The 20,594-nt window shown below is 42.7% G+C and overlaps 1 protein-coding gene and 1 long non-coding RNA gene across 5 annotated transcripts in view; both read left to right on the forward strand.

The window, feature by feature from the left end:
• Positions 1-20,594, forward strand: part of LOC309527648 — a 384,549-nt gene that overhangs the window by 37,108 nt on the left and 326,847 nt on the right. The window lies entirely within an intron of this gene.
• Positions 1-20,594, forward strand: part of ELP4 (elongator acetyltransferase complex subunit 4) — a 161,359-nt gene that overhangs the window by 11,216 nt on the left and 129,549 nt on the right. For all 4 annotated transcript variants that reach the window (XM_082209493.1, XM_082209494.1, XM_082209495.1 and 1 more), the window contains exon 3: positions 10,854-10,975. In XM_082209493.1, coding sequence (XP_082065619.1) covers positions 10,854-10,975 — 122 coding nt within the window. The remainder of the gene's footprint in view (positions 1-10,853; positions 10,976-20,594) is intronic.

The following is a 20,594-nucleotide window of genomic DNA, read 5'->3' on the forward strand; positions in this document are numbered from 1 at the left end:
GAGGGAACGGTGCAGGATGAATACGCCCAGGACAAACTCAGGAGTCTCAGGAGGGAGGGAGACAAACCCGGGGGTTTTGAGGAGAGAAATGGGGCATTGTACTACAAGGGAGCGTTATACATACCTGAAGGGGAATTGAGGGAAAAGGTACTCAAGCAACTGCACGATAACCCCACAGCCGGGCATTTTGGGCAACACAAAACCATGTGGCTGGTCACCAGGGAATTCTGGTGGCCCAAGGTCAGGGAAGATGTGCGGGAATATGTGAGAGGGTGTGACAGATGCCAACGAGCCAAAGGGGAGAGGCGGGCACCGGCAGGTTTATTAGAACCACTACCCACGCCGGAGAGGCCATGGGAGGCAGTGGCAATAGATTTCATGACTGATCTGCCCAGGTCCAAAGGGAAAACAGCCATCATGGTGGTGGTAGACCTGTTAACCAAGATGGCCCACTTTATAGCCTGCTCACATGCGGTCACAGCAGAAGAAACCGCCAAATTGTTTGTGGAAAATGTGTTTAGGTTGCATGGCGCCCCCTTGAGGGTGGTTTCGGACCGAGGGAAACAATTTACTTCCAGGTTCTGGAGGAGGCTCATGAGCTTATTGCATGTAGAGGTCAATTTCTCTACTGCCCGTCATCCCGAAACCAATGGGCAGGCGGAAAGAGCCAATGGTGTCCTCCAGCAATATTTGAGGTGTTATGTTAATGACAGAGAGAATGATTGGGTGGAGAAGCTGGCGTTGGCAGAATTTGCCTACAACAATGCAGAGAACGTGTCCACGGGGATGAGCCCCTTTTTGGCCAATCACGGGTGTCATCCCCGAGCCTTCCCAGGGGGGGAGGGGGAGAACTGGAGCGTTCCAGCCGCAGAACAGTTCGTTGAAGAAATGGAAGCTATCCACCGCCAACTTCAACTTAATTTAAACCGGGCGAAGGAGGAATATAAGAGGCAGGCAGACAAAACCAGAAGGGAAGGGGAAAGTATTAGGGTGGGGGACCAGGTGTGGCTGTCCACCCAAGGGTTACCGTTTAAAGGAGGTTGTAAGAAGTTAAGACCCAGAAGACTGGGTCCATTTGAAGTCACGCAACAGGTCAACCCAGTGGCTTTCAGACTCCGGTTACCGAACCACATGAAGTTGCACCCAGTGTTCCACAGATCGTTGCTGTCACCGTATATAGGGGACAGAGAGGGGAGGGTCAATAGGGGACCAGCGATGGAGGAAAAAGAACAAAGCTACCATGTAGCGGAGATTCTCGATTCCAGGTGGAAGGGAGAGCAAGTAGAGTACTTGGTAAGGTGGGAAGGGGAACCGGAGTCGGAAAACACCTGGGTCAGGGCAGAGGATGTAGATGACGAGGTTCTGATTGAAGCCTTTCATCAGAGATTCCCTCGTAAACCCCAGCCAGTGGCGAGGTTCCGGAGGGAATACTTCGCCACCACCGACGAAGAAGAAGAGTTGGAGGGGTTCGCTGATTCCGAGGTGGAGGAGGATTCAGCGAGTCGGAACGAAGACCGATGGAGGGAAATGTTCGAGACGTCTGAAGATGAAGAGGATTCGTTTCGGGGTTTCAGCTCCTCACCGCCCAGAGGAGAGGGAGGGGGCGGGGGGGAAGGGGGCCCTGGAGGGGAGGTGGATGTCAGGGAACTGACATCAGAGGGAAAGGAGGTGGTAGGGCTCCCAGAGACTGGGAGAGACTCAACAGCCAAAGCAGGGACCAGCAGGGGGAGCACGGGGTCTCTGGAGGGGAATCTCAGTAATACTGAGAGAGACGCAGCAACGCAGGCAGGAAGCAGGGGAGAGAAAGGGGTGAGAGACACTTCCAGCGAAAATAGTGGGGAGGTGTCAGAAGCAACTGCAGGGAGACCCATGCTTCGTCGGAAGCTGTCACGTCGTGAGTCCAGGAGACGTGTTTCCGTTAAGGAACTTCTTTGTTGGAGGCGTTTCCGCAAACAGCCACTGTCGGACTCCACCAGTGACTAGAGCAGACATGTCTGATGAGCTCTGTCACACACAGAGGCTTGTGGAGCCGCACAAACTCTGAAGGGGCACACTTTTAAGCACAAGCAGCTAATCAACCCCCTGACAGTAACATATTGTCATGAGATCAGTCTAGACAAGCTTTCTGTATCATGAGATTGAAGCTGTCGGAGTTAAGCCTCCAAGGAGGATATTTCAGTATTATACTATGTGTTGTTAAAAGGTTAGGTTCTTTTTTAACAGTCTCAAGAATAGATTGCATCACTTCAGTATTAAATCCCTTATCAAATCAAATGCTCATCTTCATTATTTGATGTATATTATCCTGCCTAGTTTAGGAAACTAATAGTAAATTCAAGATTATTAAATGTCTGTTTCTATTGTTAAGGTTTTCTGAAGATTGCATAACAGAATGGCTTCAAATCCTGTTAAATATTATTTGAAATACTACCTGAATGCTGTTTGTATTTAGCTGGTTAGTTGGGTTTTGGCCTAAGGTGGCTCACAGCAGTGTTGTCAGCCCTCCCCCTCCCTCCTGTCTAGGGATTTTTTTTTCTAAAGAAGAAAAACCCAGAAATCTAGCTCATATGAAACAAACCATTGCTTGTTGGACCTATATATCCTGTATTAAACTGGGCATGTAAGAGAATGTGAGGTGGGGAGTCCATTGGAACTGTGACATTGGAATTAAGCCAGAAAGAGAAGGAGAGAAGAAATAAAAAAAATCCTTCCAGTAGCACCTTAAAGACCAACTAAGTTAGTTCTTGGTATGAGCTTTCGTGTGCATGCACACTTCTTCAGAGAAGAGAGAAGAGTTAGGAAATACACACACTTGTTAAACATGGAAAAAAGATAAGGCTGCAATACTTGGCACGCTTACCTTGAAATGATCTCCGCTGAGTACGGTGAGATTTATGTTGAGTGAACCTCTGGGGGATTGTTCTACATAAGTGAGTCCTATGTTGTAGGTGAAGATTGAAGCCAAGTTCGAGATCTGAAAGAGCATTCTACTAATTTCTAGAACAGAAATTGTCTTTTAATCAATTTCATACCAGTACGTTGATATGGCAGCAACTAGAATAAAAATATGCTAAAATGTATAACTTCTTAAGTATGATATAAAACATATAAATGAAATAACCCATGCTTAATTATAAGGCTTACAACCTTGTGTTGCTTTAGAAACTTTTGGACTGTGACCATTTCAGAGTTGAAAAATAATTGCCTAGAATCTCTTCGTATGTTTTCCCCACCATACTAGTATTTGATAAAAGAAGGGCGTGTTCAGGAGGCCATCCTTGCTAGGCCACAGATTACAAACAATAGGAAATTGTGTGCTTTTTTTCTTCTGCCTTTGTTTTTTGATAAAACAAAGATTCTTTGATTTTAAATTGTTACTCGAGTTTCACTTTTTCCATACTCTGTGACAGCGTTATCACAGAGCTGAAAGTAAAACTTCATTTTTATTGTATTAATACACAGCTGCCAGTGTTTGTTTTTATCATGTTTTACCTACAGATACTTTGGCAGCCTAAATAACCATATAGTTTTATATTTTATTTCAAAATTATTATGTATTTTATTGAATATGCAAATTTCCTAAAACTGCATTCCAGTAGGAAAACCTTGCATAACAAATTTAAGTGAATTTTTGTGTGTCTTTTAATTGGGAGGTCAAAATTTTAAAAAGTTAGGTTACAAAAGGGTTTTGTTTAGTAGCTGAGGTCAAGTTTTTATAAAGCTAAAACTTTAACGTAAGTAAAGGCAGGACCATTCTTGTTCAGTCTAAGCCTTGGAGCAATTTCAGCTATTTTAATTAGCTACCATTTTTTTGTTTTAGGTATGCAATCTAACCTGCCTATTAAGGGTACTCATCACTTGTCAACATAATTGACTTTATCACCTTTTTGAAAGTTGAAAAAGGTAATCTCTAGAAAAGTACAAAACAGTGATTTGCTAAATATAATTATACAAAATATAACTTGTCAAAATTTACCTTCCTGCTGAATGGCAGTGTGCCAAGTATTGTAACATATATGTTTGCTAACTTTGTTTTGGCATGTGCTAATTAAAAACAAGTGACACAGACTAACCTCCCCTGAGCTTAATAACTACTATGGACATTAGCAAAATATTTTAGATGGAATTTTAGATGGTGGGAATGATTAAAATAGTCTTATCATGTTACCTACAGCACTTTAGGTAAGATGTTCTATAACTTAGGAAATGCTCACCTTAGGTCATACTATTAGACTATAGTACTGTGAATGCTGATGATTTAATAAATTAATAATGATGGGTTGTGACAGATTCTCAGCAGCTCTAGGGCAACCTGTCTAGACTATCTGCACTACAGACTGTCATATTTGCAGATATACTGCATTCAATTCTCCTCAACCATAGCTTTCAAAGCTTGTTATGTTTAGGGGCTTCTAATGATAGTACCGATAATTTTAAAACTGTTAAGTAGTCACATTTGTTGTTCTGTATTGTGTGTAATTCAGTATTATCTGTTTATAAAATCATGCTCTGAAAAAAGGCGTATAAATTAAAATAGATTTATTGGAGATCCTGTACTTAATTCTCACATAATTTATTTAAACTGTGAGTAGATACAGCGGACTAACAGTGACTTGTTTTTCCTGCTCCTGCACCAATTATAGCATTTAGTTTAGTCTCCTTATTTTCCCCCACTTCTAATATAGCTTCTAAATAGATTAAGAACCTCCATAATAATAATAAACTGAGCCAGTTGCATATTCGGAACTGGATTGCACACCTTCTGAAATAACAGGTTTGTAGTTTGTGGGTTACTTGGGATGCGGGTGGCACTGTGGGTAAAACCTCAGTGCCTAGGACTTGCCGATCTTATGGTCGGCGGTTTGAATCCCCGTGGTGGGGTGAGCTCCCGTCTTTTGGCCCCAGCTCCTGCCCACCTAGCAGTTCGAAAGCACCCCTAAGTGCAAGTAGATAAATAGGTACCGCTTTATAGTGGGAAGGTAAACGACGTTTCCGTGTGCTGCGCTGGTGCTGGCTCACCAGAGCAGCTTCGTCACGCTGGCCACGTGACCCGGAAGTGTCTCCGGACAGCGCTGGCCCCCGGCCTCCTAAGTGACATGGGCGCACAACCCTAGAGTCGGACACAACTGACCCGTACGGGCAGGGGTACCTTTACCTTTACCTTTTAGTTTGTGGGGTTATCCTGGATGTTACTCAAGTCTCTGATAGCCTCAGTGGCCAGGCCTGCCTTTTACTAGTTGGTTCTTGACCATAGTGATTAATGTACTGGTAACCTCAAAACTTAGTTATTGCAACCTGCTCTTGGTTTTTGCAATGTGAGACTACCCTTGGGCCTGGTCCAAAAGCTCCAGCTGCTGTGAAAGGCTGTGGTTAGACTGTTGGTGGGGATAGGCTTAAAAGCTTGCACTGGCTGTCCATGTTACCAGGTCAAGTTCTGGGTTCTTGTATTCTTTTACAATGCCGTTAACAACTTGGGTCTAGGATACCCTTAGGACTGCCTGATTCCTTGTAACCCTGCCCGACCACCAAAATCCTCTGTTATTGGTTCCCTGTGACTTAGCTACATGGCTGTGGGCTGTGCATTCAGTATTATGAGCCTAATTCTGTGGAACTTAAGGTGCTTGATGAGGCTCTTTCTATTTCTGTTGTCATTTTAAGAAAGTTTCCTGTTTTTATGAGTAATGTCAACTGAATTTATCTACTACAGAATTTTTATAATTTCTAGGTACCATGCTTAAGCAGTGTATAAATAGCTGAAATAGAAAGGAATGTGTATTTGTCTAAACGGATACTTAACATCAGTTCTGTTGGTTCTGTTTTAAAATGCCCCATGCCCTTGGAGCTTCTTGTTATGTGATAGAGGGAAAATTCACATGAAAACCAGTTTTTAAAAACATTAAGGGACAAATGTGTAGCATGGAAGTTTCTTCCCAGCCAGTCAGATCTATGGCAAGTATTAGAGAAGTGCTAACGTGCAGCCAGAACATGAGCATTGACTTCAGGAGACTGCTTCCTTTACCCTCGTAATAAGAAGTTGCCTCTGGGTGTGCATGTGCTGGGTATTAAGTCCTAATCCAAACCACAAGAAGGTGGAGCTATATGGCAAGTATCATGGGTTGCAGGAGTAACTGACATGGTGCCCCTGCCCATGTTGTAGGGCTTCAGTTGCCGTCATACTTGACCATGGTCCTGCTTCCTGGGGTTGATGGGAGTTGGAGTCTAACAGCATCTGGAGGATGCCACATTGCGGATTTGTGGATCTAGAACTTTTTGCTCAAAAAAATGTATCAGCTTTCTGAGTTTGTGTTCCCATGCGGCTTGCTTTTTCACAAGGATATATTGTATAAATAAGAACATGCTTCACTTTCTGATTGTTACTTATATTGTATGGTAGGAAAATGCAGGAGCTAATTTCTGTGGTGTCAAAATACCTGTAGCAAACAATGGGATGGGGGGTGGGGGTGGGGGGAGAATGGTCCAGGCTGTGTAGGCTTTGAATAGTAACAGAAGTACTGAAGCTGGGAACAATGGCTGCTATCAGAATAGCCCCATATGAGTGCACTTTAGATCTTTTGAATAAACAAAAGTTTAGTGACCTAGAAATGAATCAATAAAAAAAGCTATTCTCTATGTGACAAATTGAATAACTGAAGGATTCTTAGAGAAGCATTGACTCTAACCATCCAAGATACATTGTTTGTGAAGGTTTTCTGAAACACATTAAATCCTTTGAGCACTGTAGCAGACAGTGAGGTGTTCTGTATTTAGGTTGCTCACTGTTTACTCTCAATGAAAGTTTAGCATTAGAGGAACCAAAACACTTATTTTCTTACAGCTCCTTGTTCTTTTGGAAAACTTGAAAACCTAACATTACAAATGTGAGCTATAAAATGCAGCCTGGCTCATTTAGTAACATAGCAAATGTTATTGCTTCAGTATTTGAGACCAATTGCATGGTGTTTATCTAAACCTCAGCTGAAATATTTTTCTTTCAACTAATTGTTATTGATGATTATCAGTATCAAAATTATTGAGCTAATAGAAACAAATAGCTCTATCTTAACTAATAAAAAAAATTGCAGCCATGTCCCATTACTAATCAGAGTATCATTTCATGTTGAAATGCTGGAATCAGATTTTTTTTCTACAACAAACACTGATTATTTAATTTGTGCATTCTTATTCAGACTTTCCTTGAAGCTCAGGACAGTGTACAGCACAACAACCCTGTGAGGTATCTTAGGCCAATAGATCATGACTGACCCAAGATCACACAGTGGGGTTACTGGTTGAGTGGGGAATTAATTATACACAAAATTAATGGGCAGGTTTCTTAACACCTGTCTGTTCCATCTGTGCTGGATTAGTTTCAATTGTTGTGTCCTGAGGATGTGGGCAGGCAGCTTGAGGAAGTGTGGCCAACCACCTGCACATTTCTTAAGAGCTAACTGTAGGGGGTGGATCCAGGGAGTGATCAATGCTGCACTGGAGCAGGTGGTACCGTCCACCTACAAGGAGATGGTGTGTCCCCTCCTTGGATCAAGAACTGTTCAACAGCTATTGTTCAGTGGTGAACATCAGCTTTTGGGGCAAGAGAGGGTGTGGTGGTCCAGCTTCAGGCATGCTTGGAGGAAACTCATTATCTGGAGCCATTCCAGACTGGCTTCAGACCCAGTCATGGCCCTGAAACTGCTTTGGTCACTCTGGTTGATGACATTTATATGAAGCTGAATCAGGAGAACTGGAGTGCATATTATATTCAGCTCTTTCTCTTTGTTCTACATAAATCAGGAGAGGTGGTTGATGTATAAGATGAGTGCTTGGAGGCCATGATGAGCTGGATAAAGGCCAATGAATTAAAGCTGGCTCCTGAAAATACAGACATGTTTTGTATCCAAGTTCTCAAGTCCTAGAAGTGAGGAGACTGCATGTTCTTAGATTCCTCTGGAAGGAACAGTTTCATAGCTTGTATGGGCTCAGTGGAGGCTCAGGTGGCTGCAGTGGTTAAGAGTGCCTTTTCGCACCTATGGCTGGTTTACTAGCTACAACTCCTTTTAGACAGAGACAACTGATTACTGCACTCCATGCTCTGGTAACTACCAGATTGGATTATTGCAATGTGCATGGAGTTGCCCCAGATTTCTAGCTGGGGTTTCATTTTAAAACAGGTGCATTACCAGTTTGTTTCTGGGCCCTATTCAAAGTGTTCACTTTAGTGTTTAAAGCCCTAAGTCATGGGTATGCAAACTAAGGCCTGGGGGCCGGATCCAGCCCAATCACCTTCTAAGTCCGGCCCATGGACGGTCCAGGAATCAGCATGTTTTTAAATGAGTAGAATGTGTCCTTTTATTTAAAATGCAGCTCTGGGTTATTTGTGGGGCATAGGAATTCGTTCTCCCCCCCCAAAAAAAATAGCCCCCCCCCAAGGACTGAGGAACAGTGGACCAGCCCCTTGCTTTAAAAGTTTGCTGACCCCTGCCCTAAGTGATTGCTTCTTTTTCTATAGAACCTCTTGGGACTGGTGTTAAGATCAACAGAGAGAACCCTCATGGTAGTTTCACTGCTCTCTCAGGTTTTGGTAGCCAGCCAGCATGGTGTAGTGGTTAGAGTATTAGACTAGGGCCTGGGAGAGACCAGGTTTCAAGTCCCCACTCAGCCATGAAGCTCACTGGGTGACCCTGGGCCAGCCACTGTTCTTAGAGGAGAACCAGGTATGACAACTCCAATTCGTTAGGGGAAAAGGTAGGATAAAAACGCAATAAATTAATTAATAAAAATAGTAATGACCTAGATGAGGACATTCTCTGTGACAGCCTCTAAGTTGTGGGATTCCCTCCCCACAACTTAGGTGCATCTGGCACTTTCATTTTACGGTTTTTGTTGCATGCTAATTTGTTTTAAACTGTTTTTAATGCTAGCGGTGCAGCAATAAAACTGCTAGCACATTTGCAAAGCTAGGCAGGGCCCAGTATGGTTTTAAATTGGATTGGGGACCATATGTTGAGATTCCTGCATTGCAATAGGGTTGAACTAGATGGTCCTTGGAGTCCCTTCCAACTCTGCAGTTCTATGTTGTATTTTAAATTGGTATAACCTACCTTGGGCTCTTATGGTGAAGAGTAGGTAATGAATCACAGTATTATTATTATTCATAACAATAAATATCATTGTTAATACTCATGGTAGTTGAAGGGAACCTGTTGTATAATAGGCTACATTCCAGCCATGCAAACGCGCATCCATCCAGGCAAGTAACATACATTATCATCATTCAGGAAACAGGAAAAATAATTGAGCAGGGCCAGAAAAGGCTAGCCTGGGGAGGGGTGTTACCTGAGCCAGTGGCGGAGCTTCATGCTCCGGCCCTTGGGGGGCGTGGCGTGGTGTGTCTGAGGTTCTCTGCCCCTGTTCTAAATAGACATCCACAGGATTGTACTATACTAGTTCCTTAATTAAACTAAACATTTGACTTATTTTTTGTGGCTACATGATGCCAGCAATATACTCTGCATTTTGAAAAATTAAGATAGGTTCGTCTTTTTTAAAGAGAAAGTTTAAAATCCTTACTGCAGTCTAGAAGTAAGAACTCTAAACAAAAACAAAATTAAGGCATGTGAGTAATCATCAAATATCATTGTAATAATTTCAGTAAAATCAGGCCTTCAGTTCTAAAATCCATTTAATTTATTACCACATCCAAAAGTTTTGTTGTACTGGTAAAATTTGGCTAAAGTGGAACATCCATTACTATGGTGGTACTTCAGGTCACAGCTGGTATCTAATCCATTTCTCTTACTTCTAAAGTAGCCTAAAGTTGCCTGCAGCCTACATGTCTGAACCCTAAGCAAAGCACCAAAATATAAATGTTGGTTCAGATCCCCTTATGTCAGATTTTAATATTTAATATCTCTTACAGTTGAATTCTTAAGTTGAAGTCCCCATGCACCTTTAAAGATGCAGAAGGATTCTTTCTCTTTGTAGATAAAGAAATTTCTAACAATCTGAATTGATACAAATGACAATGTTTAGGGAAGCCACTACTTCAGAATTTAGAATGCTGAGGTCTAAAGGTGATTATAGGTCAGCTTTCAGCATGACAGCAAGAGTACATGGTGTCACCTTTGACTAGTTTAGGAAGGCTTTTACATGATCCCATACTCCTTGAAGCAACACAGCAGACTATTTTTATTTAGGTTTTCCCCTATTATATTTATAGCAGATCCTATGATTCACAGATATATGGATATATGTATAGTTTATTCAACAGAATGCTTAAGGATCCTGATAAGAGCTCAGTACTGTTATGATGGCTAAGATTTCACATTTATTTCTCTACAGAAATAAACAAATCAAATATTTTTCTTTGTAATAACATAGCAAATTCTGGAAATTTCTGAAGCCAATGAAGATTGCAGCAGGAGTAACATTCCTTCTTAACCACTAAAAGCCACAACTGGTTAAACAGTAATTACATATCTCTAATAATGTTCTAAAGAGCTTCTTTAATAGCAATGGAAGTTGTGAAAATGGCATCCTGCTAATGGTTATGCACAATGTGGTGGTGGTGGAGCTGCTGCTGTCAAGTCTCTCGTATTTTCAGAGATGTGCCTTTTCTAGACTGGCCTAAAAGAAAGGCTTATAACACATGATTCTCTAAGATTGGATCTATCCATCTGCTTGGGCTATCTTTTGGGGCCCCTGCAGACCTGTGAATACATATGGAGCAGTATAAGCCCAATGGTAGAGGCACTGACAGTGCATAGTTGTGGGCTCTTTTGCCATATCTATGTTTCTTCCACACCACCAAATGTGGCTTGTCATGCTAATAATGTGTGTGCTTTGTTTTTTCACAGAGGAAGATGTATACGGTATTTATTCCAATCTGTTGTTCAAGCATTTCCTTTCAGAGGGAATAGTCTGTGGACATCATTTATTTGTTGCTTCAGATAAAGAGGAGCCTGCTGATATAGTAAAGGTAAAAAACAACAACATCCATGTAATTATTGCTTAATATCTTCTAAGCTAGATGGTGCTAAAAGCAATCCTAAAGCCGACAGACATTCCCATGCCCTGTATGAGAACTCTGTTAGTAAAGGACTTGTGTGTTACCATAACCAACCATGCCTTGCCTACTCCCTCCATGTAAAAAGTAGTGTATGGGTCAGGAGAGTATAGCGTTATTAATTACCTAAAATCTTCCTTAATACGTTACCTGTACCTTGATTAAATTCAGTAATTATAGTGATTCAGAGAAACTAGGGGTGGAGATTGTGTTGGGAAAATGGGGCAAAGAAAAGAAGTAAAATGACATCACATCTTGAGTTTGAAGTGCTTGTACTTCTCATACTAGGTACCAATGAGATTGACCAAACAGGAGCCTGAATGCCATTTTTTATGAAGCATGGGTTGGTGGCACACACAGAGTAGTGTGCACCAGTGTTATGAATTAGTTTGCCATTTTATATTGTTGTGTTGATTTGTGGGGCCTAGCTTTAGAAATAACTGAAACTAACCATATATAAATACCATTTGGATCCCTTCCAGTCGGGATTCAGGCCTCATCATGGGACTGAAACTGCCTTGGTCGCACTGGTTGATGATCTCCGGCGGGCTAGGGACAAAGGTGAGAGCTGTTTCCTAGTTCTGCTGGATCTCTCAGCGGCGTTTGATACCATCGACCATAGCATCCTTCTGGACCATCTTGAGGGGCTGGGAGCTGGGGGCACTGTTATACAGTGGTTCCGCTCCTTCCTCCTGGGCCGTGTTCAGAAAGTGGTGGTGGGGGATGAGTGTTCAGACCCCTGGGCTCTCACTTGTGGGGTGCCTCAGGGTTCTGTCCTCTCCCCCATGCTTTTCAACATCTACATGCGGCCGCTGGGAGAGATCATCAGGAGGTTTGGGCTGGGTGTTCATCAGTATGCGGATGATACCCAGCTCTACCTCTCTTTTAAATCAGAACCAGTGAAGGCGGTGAAGGTCCTGTGTGAGTGTCTGGAGGTGGTTGGAGGATGGATGGCGGCTAACAGATTGAGGTTGAATCCTGACAAGACAGAAGTACTGTTTTGGGGGGACAGGAGGCGGGCAGGTGTGGAGGATTCCCTGGTCCTGAATGGGGTAACTGTGCCCCTGAAGGACCAGGTGCGCAGCCTGGGAGTCATTTTGGACTCACAGCTGTCCATGGAGGCACAGGTCAAATCTGTGTCCAGGGCAGCTGTTTACCAGCTCCATCTGGTACGTAGGCTGAGACCCTATCTGCCTGCGGACTGTCTCGCCAGAGTGGTGCATGCTCTGGTTATCTCCCGCTTGGACTACTGCAATGCACTCTACGTGGGGCTACCTTTGAAGGTGACTCGGAAACTACAACTAATCCAGAATGCGGCAGATAGACTGGTGACTGGGAGCGGCCGCCGAGACCATATAACACCGGTCTTGAAAGACCTGCATTGGCTCCCAGTACGTTTCCGAGCACAATTCAAAGTGTTGGTGCTGACCTTTAAAGCCCTAAACGGCCTTGGTCCAGTATACCTGAAGGAGCGTCTCCACCCCCATCAGTCTGCCCGGACGCTGAGGTCCAGCGCCGAGGGCCTTCTGGCGGTTCCCTCATTGCGAGAAGCAAAGCTACAGGGAACCAGGCAGAGGGCCTTCTCGGTAGCGGCGCCCACCCTGTGGAACGCCCTTCCAGCAGATGTCAAAGCGATAAACAACTACCTGACATTCAGGAGACATCTTAAGGCAGCCCTGTTCAGGGAAGTTTTTAACGTGTGATATTTTATTGTATTTTTGGTTTTTATGGAAGCCACCCAGAGTGGCTGGGGAGGCCCAGCCAGATGGGCGGGGTATAAATAATAAATAATAAATTATTATTATTATTATTATTATTATTATTATTATTATTATTATATAAAAACTTCAGTTACCAGAAGTTGAAAATATCAAATACACTTAATATCAACACATTATATCAATACTCCACAATAATACTTATTTTAAACGTCTTTTAAAAATAATAGTATTATGTAGCAAACTATGAAAAGTAGCTTTTGTACTCGTTGTTCTTCCTGGCCTTTATCACCTGAGCCTTAGGATTTGGATATTCATTGATTTCTGTTGGCCCCACAACCTACCTTAAAGAGGTAGGGGCAGCAGCACAGACAACACTGGGGAGTATTGTTGTTGTTGTTTAGTCGTTTAGTCGTGTCCAACTCTTCGTGACCCCATGCACCAGAGCACGCCAGGCACTTCTGTCTTCCACTGTCTCCCACAGTTTGATCAGATTCATGTTTGTAGCTTCGAGAACACTGTCCAACCATCTCATCCTCTGTCGTCCCCTTCTTCTTGTGTCCTCAATCTTTCCCAGCATCAGGGTCTTTTCCAGGGAGTCTTCTCTTCTCATGAGGTGGCCAAAGTATTGGAGCCTCAGCTTCACGATCTGTCCTTCCAGTGAGCACTCAGGGCTAATTTCCTTAAGAATGGATGCGTTTGATCTTCTTGCAGTCCATGGGACTCTCAAGAGTCTCCTCCAGCACCATAATTCAAAAGCATAAATTCTTCGGCGATCAGCCTTCTTGATGGTCCAGCTCTCACTGGGGAGTACTTCTGGCTAAAAGATAACGTGGCAGCTAGCTGTGCAGTGGACACAAGTCTCAAAGAGGCCATAGAATAATGAGTCAGTAGATAGATTAGCAAAGCAGAGAAAAGGCTGGAGGAGACTGAGTAAGGAAGCAAGAGGTGAAGGCTTCGAAAAAGGGAACAAAGAGGAAGAGAAAGTGGAAAAATGAGAAAGAAGAGAATATAGAGGATCAGAGCTGGGAAGCTTTACCTCAATGGAGATTGAGACTAGCAGCTAGGAGAAAAATAGGGGAAGGTCTGGATCTAACAACCCCAGCGCCGCATCCAGAAAGTCTGAGAGGCAGGTCCCAGCTGTGATCTTTCGTTGTTTGAGGTAAAGGATAAGATGGTGCCCTAGTAGAATCATAGAATCATAGAGTTGGAATAGACCACAAGGGCCATCGAGTCCAACCCCCTGCCAAGCAGAAAACACCATCAGAGCACTCCTGACATATGGTTGTCAAGCCTCTGCTTAAAGACCTCCAAAGTAGGAGACTCCACCACACTCCTTGGCAGCAAATTCCACTGTCAAACAGCTCTTACTGTCAGGAAGTTCTTCCTAATGTTTAGGTGGAATCTTCTTTCTTGTAGTTTGGATCCATTGCTCCGTGTCCACTTCTCTGGAGCAGCAGAAAACAACCTTTCTCCCTCCTCTATATGACATCCTTTTATATATTTGAACATGGCTATCATATCACCCCTTAACCTCCTCTTCTCCAGGCTAGACATGCCCAGCTCCCTTAGCCGTTCCTCATAAGGCATCGTTTCCAGGCCTTTGACCATTTTGGTTGCCCTCCTCTGGACACGTTCCAGTTTGTCAGTGTCCTTCTTGAACTGTGGTGCCTAGAACTGGACACAGTACTCCAGGTGAGGTCTGACCAGAGCAGAATACAGTGGCACTATTACTTCTAGATGCTATACTCCTATTGATGCAGCCCAGAATTGCATTGGCTTTTTTAGCTGCCACGTCACACTGTTGGCTCATGTCAAGTTTGTGGTCAACCAAGACTCCTAGATCCTTTTCACATGTACTGCTCTCAAGCCAGGTGTCACCCATCTTGTATTTGTGCCTCTCATTTTTTTTGCCCAAGTGCAATACTTTACATTTCTCCCTGTTAAACTTCATCTTGTTTGTTTTGGCCCAGTTCTCTAATCTGTCAAGGTCGTTTTGAAGTGTGATCCTGTCCTCTGGGGTGTTAGCCACCCCTCCCAGTTTGGTGTCATCTGCAAATTTGATCAGGATGCCCTTGAGTCCATCATCCAAGTCGTTGATAAAGATGTTGAATAAGACCGGGCCCAAGACAGAACCCTGTGACACCCCACTAGTCACTCTCCTCCAGCATGAAGAGGAACCATTGATGAGCACCCTTTGGGTTCGGTCAGTCAGCCAGTTACAAATCCACTGAGTGGTAGCATAGTCAAGACCGCATTTTACCAGCTTCTTTACAAGAATATCATGGGGCACCTTGTCGAATGCCTTGCTGAAATCAAGGTAGGCTACATCCACTGCGTTCCCTTCATCTACCAGGCTTGTAATTCTGTCAAAAAACGAGATCAGGTTAGTCTGACATGACTTATTTTTCAGAAATCCATGCTGACTATTGGTGATCACAGCATTCCTTTCTAGGTGCTCACAGACTGTTTGCTTAATGATCTGCTCCAGAATCTTCCCTGGTATTGATGTCAGACTGACTGGGCAATAATTATTTGGGTCCTCTCTTTTCCCCTTTTTGAAAATAGGGACAACATTTGCCCTCCTCCAGTCTGCCGGAACTTCGCCTGTTCTCCAGGAATGCTCAAAGATGACTGCCAGTGGTTCTGAGATCACATCTGCCAGTTCTTTTAATACTCTTGGATGCAGTTCATCTGGCCCTGGAGACTTGAATACATCTAAACTAGCCAAGTATTCTTGTACTATCTCCTTAGTTATTCTGGGCTGTGTTTCCTCTGCTGAATCTTTTGCTCCAAATTCTTCAGGTCGGGCATTGTTTTCTTTATCGGAGAAGACTGAGGCAAAGAAGGCATTCAGCCCTTTCTGTGTCCCCTGTTTGCATGTCACCATCTTCTCCTCTGAGTGACCCCACTGTTTCTTTGTTCTTCCTTTTGCTACGGACATACCCATAAAAGCCTTTTTTGTTGCTTTTAACCTCTCTAGCAAGCCTGAGTTCATTCTGTGCTTTAGCTTTTCTGACTTTGTGTCTACATGTGCTGGCTATTTGTTTGAATTCCTCTTTGGTGGTTTCCCCCCTTTTCCATTTTTTGTACACATCCTTTTTAATCTTAACTCAGTTAAAAGTTCTTTAGATAGCCACCCTGGCTTCTTTAGGCACCTTCCATGTTTCCGTCTCATTGGTATTGCCTGACGTTGTGCTTTTACTATCTCCCTCTTAACAAACTCCCAGCCATCATGAACTCCCTTTCCTTTTAGTATTACTGTCCATGAGATCTCACCCAGCACTTCCCTAAGTTTTATGAAGTCAGCTTTCTTAAAGTCAAGAAATTGAGTACTAGTATGCTTGGCTGCTCCTTTCCGCTGTATAGTAAACTTCAGAAGAGCATGATCACTCGCGCCTAATGATCCTTCCACTTCTCCCCCACTAACCAGGTCATCAACATTGGTTAGGACCAGATCTAAAATGGCTGTTCCTCTTGTTGCTTCTCCCACTTTCTGGACAATGAAGTTGTCTGCAAGGCCAGTGAGGAATCTGTTTGACCTTATGCTCTTGGCTGAGTTTGACATCCAACAAATATCCGGGTAATTGAAGTCCCCCATTACTACTATCTCCCTTCCTTTTGCATGCTTGGCCATCTGTTCCAGGAAGGCATCATCTATGTCCTCCGTTTGGCTTGGGGATCTATAGTAAACTCCCACAATGAGGTCTCTGTTATTCTTCTCTCCCTTAATTTTGACCCAAATGCTCTCACTTTGGCTTTGAGGTTCTAAATCTTGGATCTCTTCACAGGTATACACATCCCTGACATATAACGCCACTCTTCCTCCTTTCTTGTCTGGTCTGTTTCTGTGAAATAGATTGTATCCCTCCATTATTACATTCCAATCGTGGGACTTATCCCACCAGGTTTCAGTGATGCCTATTATGTCATATTTGGTTTACTGTACCAAGAGCTCAAGCTCATCTTGTTTATTTCCCATGCTTTGTGCATTAGTGTACAGACATTGAAGTCCATTAATCATTCCCCCGTGTCTCTTATTTAAAGATTTTTTCCTCCCACCACTAGGTCTGCGTGCTGTTTGCTCCATTTGGTCTATGGCATTTGGATGATCATCTTCATCAATTGATAGACTCCTACCTTCAGGAGCACTGTCTCCCTCCCCCACATTAGTCAGTTTAAAGCCCTCCTGATGAGGTTTCTGAGATTTTTGGCAAAAACATTCCTCCCAACCATTGTGAGGTGCAGCCCATCGCTTGCCAGAAGTCCATCTTCAAGAAACTGCAGTCCGTGATCTAAGAATCCAAACCGTTCTTGTTTACACCATTTCCCTCTCTCCCTGGGCCACGTCGTTCAACTGGGAGGACAGTAGATTCAACATACAGAAGATGATCAGACTGGCAGCTGAATCATACTTAAACGCTGATAATGGGTCACTGTGCTCTACTACACCTAAGGACAGCAGACTAACGTATGGAGTGTATGGCAGACTTCATAGCAGACACAGCTCTGACCTACAACACTTCATTCTCATTCCCATTCCTTCCACCCTCACATCTATAGCCTGAGGCTCCTACATCTCTCTGCCTAATTGTGGGTTGCCCTGTTGAGAGGGAAATGTTTTGTTGAATATCTGTTATGAAATGTAAATTCACCTTCACTTTTGTATCCTCATTAGGCTTTTTTCTTGAATTAATACTCTTAAACATGAACAAAAGAGGGAAAGGTTTACTGGAATTTCTGTTTACAGTGACATGTGTATCAGACATTCATTGAGCACATTAAGGGTTGATTTCATCTGTTATGCTATGATCTTTCACAGAAGATAACTTTTTCCATGGCTGTGGTCAAGCTGGTGGTATCAGAGGTTTTAAGTCTCCAAATACAAGTTGCTGGGAAACAGAGTCAGGAGAGTTGTGTTGTGCTCATAACCTGCATATGGACTTCCCATAGGCACCTGGCTTCCGACTATAAGAAAAGAATGAGATGGGCTTTTGGTTTGATCTACCCTTATCTCAATAATCTGGGTTTTATTAGACAGTAGGTTTGGAAATGTTCCAATGTTACTTACTGTCACTCCATCCCAATAAACCATTGCTCCTTAACAGCATATCATCAGTTTGCAACTAATCCAGTATATGGGTGACTAACAACAAGCTAAGACAATTTATACATATGATTCACTGTAGAAATTTTTGAATTGACCTGTTTTAATTTTATGATATGTGATTGGGAGTTTCTTGATCCTATAACCAAGACAAATATTGCTGGTTCTAGGAGAGGGAAGAGATGGTTTTATAGACCATAATTATGTTAAAACTGTGTAACTAAAAGACACGTAGAACATAAAAAAGCCCCATCAGCTGCCTAAGATATATTATATTACCACCCAGCAATTTATCCATCATCCTTTGAAAACACATTCATGCCTATTGTAGTCAAAGCTTCTTCAGGAAGTCAGCATTAAGATGTAACATTGTTGAAAAATTACACCCCTGTAAAAATCCTATAGAACAATATACAGGGGGTTTTAAACAGGATATTTAAAACATTTCTCTTCAGTCACTTCATCTTTCTAACAGACAGCTGTACTGCTGCATACTAGAACATAATAAATTATAAAGTAAAAACTAAACCAAATCTTTATGTGACCTGATTACAGTGTCATGCAGAATTATTCTTCAGTATTTTGTAGAATCCAGAAAGTGTGCTTAGGAAGATACATGTGATGAGTTGTAAGTGGGACTCATTTTCATTCTAACAAGTGAAGGTTAGCAGTGTGCTTCAGTGTTATTGGTTTCATTGGTTTTTGGGTCCGTTTAACCTCTGCTCAGAAGGATGCCAGTGGCGCTGTGGTCTAAACCACTGAGCCTAGGTCTTGCCAATCGGAAGGTCAGTGGTTCGAATCCCCGCGACGGGGTGAGCTCCCGTTACTTGGTCCCAGCTCCTGCCAACCTAACAAATCAAAAGCACGTCAAAGTGCTAGTAGATAAATGGGTACCGCTCGGATGGGAAGGCAAACGGTGTTTCTGTGCGCTGCTCTGGTTTCACCAGAAGCGGCTTAGTCATACTGGCCACATGACCTGGAAACTGTCTGCACACAAACGTCGGCTCCCTCAGCCAGTAAAGTGAGATGAGCACCATAACCCCAGAGTCGTTCGTGACTGGACTTAACTGTCAGGGGTCCTTTACCCTTTAACCTCTGCTCAGCCATGAAGCTCATTTAGTGTTCGTAGCCAAATGCTATCAGCCTAGCCTGTCTTCCAGTGAGAATGCATCTCCAGCCAAGAATTTCCCTAAGACTGCAATCATTATTCCACTTACCTAGGAGTAACCCCCCCCCCGTGAATTCAGAAGGACCTCTTTTGAGTAGACTTGGAGGGAGGACTCAGGAAAGTGATCCCCTCCTTGACAAGTAATACCACATTCTTGGGGGTGGGCACTGGCTCCACAGGTTCATCTGATAGCAGCACTTCTGGGGCTGGTCCTGCATGTCCTTTGCCTTCAGTTTTAGAGTCCTCATCTCTGTCATCCTGTGAAAATGAATCTGACTCCTGGTCCCAGACATTAGTCACCAGGTCTTAGTGGCCATGGAAGAGATATTTTTCGTTCATTTTAGCTTATTCATCAAAATCCATTTTAAGTCGCCTTCTCCTTTTTTCAGCTCCTTCAAATCCATGGTTTTATTTTCCTTTCTTTCATTTGCCTAGATCAAACTTTGGCCCAGTTCAGATATAACAAGCTATGCTTTAGTGTTTTGTGAACAAACTGCACAAATAAACAGTACCCTCTTCTACTTAGTGCATGTGTGAAGGAGACTGAAAGCAGTGAAACTCTGAACTAACCACCATTTCCGGTTACATCGAAACTTGGAAAACTATTATTTATTCTAACAATGTTTAATGTAAACAATCCAGGATCAAACAGTGGTTCTAATCCTCATTTGTTTGAACCAACCACCATTGAAAGACACAAGAGTTTCCCAACTATGAATGTAATTGTAAAGCCTAGTTTATTTAAAAATTAAAGCTTTCAGTCCCCTTGTGCATGGAAGAGCAGCTGAGGGGGAGTACAGGAAACCAGTACAGTACAGTACAGACTCAATGTGGTCCATTTTTATAACTCTTAACCAGTGTGGGCCTTTATTATTTTGAATGCTGTTGTATTAGCTACCATTGGTTTTCCCCACACTATTTAAAATACTCTTTCAGAAATATTATAATCTGTTAAACCTCTGTGCTGAATGACTATCATAGTGGTTTAAAATCATGCTAACAGTCTTTAATTATTATTATTTTAACTAGAATGCTTGTATAATTAAGGATTTAAGGTGACTGAAGCAAAATAGTGTTTTGTTTTGTTTTAGTTTTCTGAATTTGATAATGTTGTGATTGTTATTTCCACCTCTAGTTTTCTGCAAGCTATGGAAAGCATTTACTTACAATTGATATAATTGTAAGGAAGAATTGTTTAAGGTATTGTTGTTTTACATTCTGGAGATGCTACCAATAATGCTTCCAAATGGAAGCTTGATAATATCCTTAGTTTTAACAGCAGACAGACAAAGCAGCTAGTTGAAGGTAGTGAGAATTGGTGTGTGAAAGAGGAGGGAAAGAAAGTGTGGCCCTGCATCCTATTCCCAATTCCTCTAATCCTCAGAAGCATTACCTCTGCATGGGTCCTCATTTTTAAAACTTAAAGCATTTATAGAGTTGCCATATTTCAAACAGTGAAAATCCAGACAGAAAAGTTGTTAAGCTTTTTGGGGCAAAAAAATGCAAAAAGAAATAAATGCTATTTTTATGCAAAAACGG

This window comes from Podarcis vaucheri, assembly GCF_965113315.1.
Source record: "Podarcis vaucheri genome assembly, chromosome: 1".
NCBI classification, from domain to species: Eukaryota; Metazoa; Chordata; class Lepidosauria; order Squamata; family Lacertidae; genus Podarcis; species Podarcis vaucheri.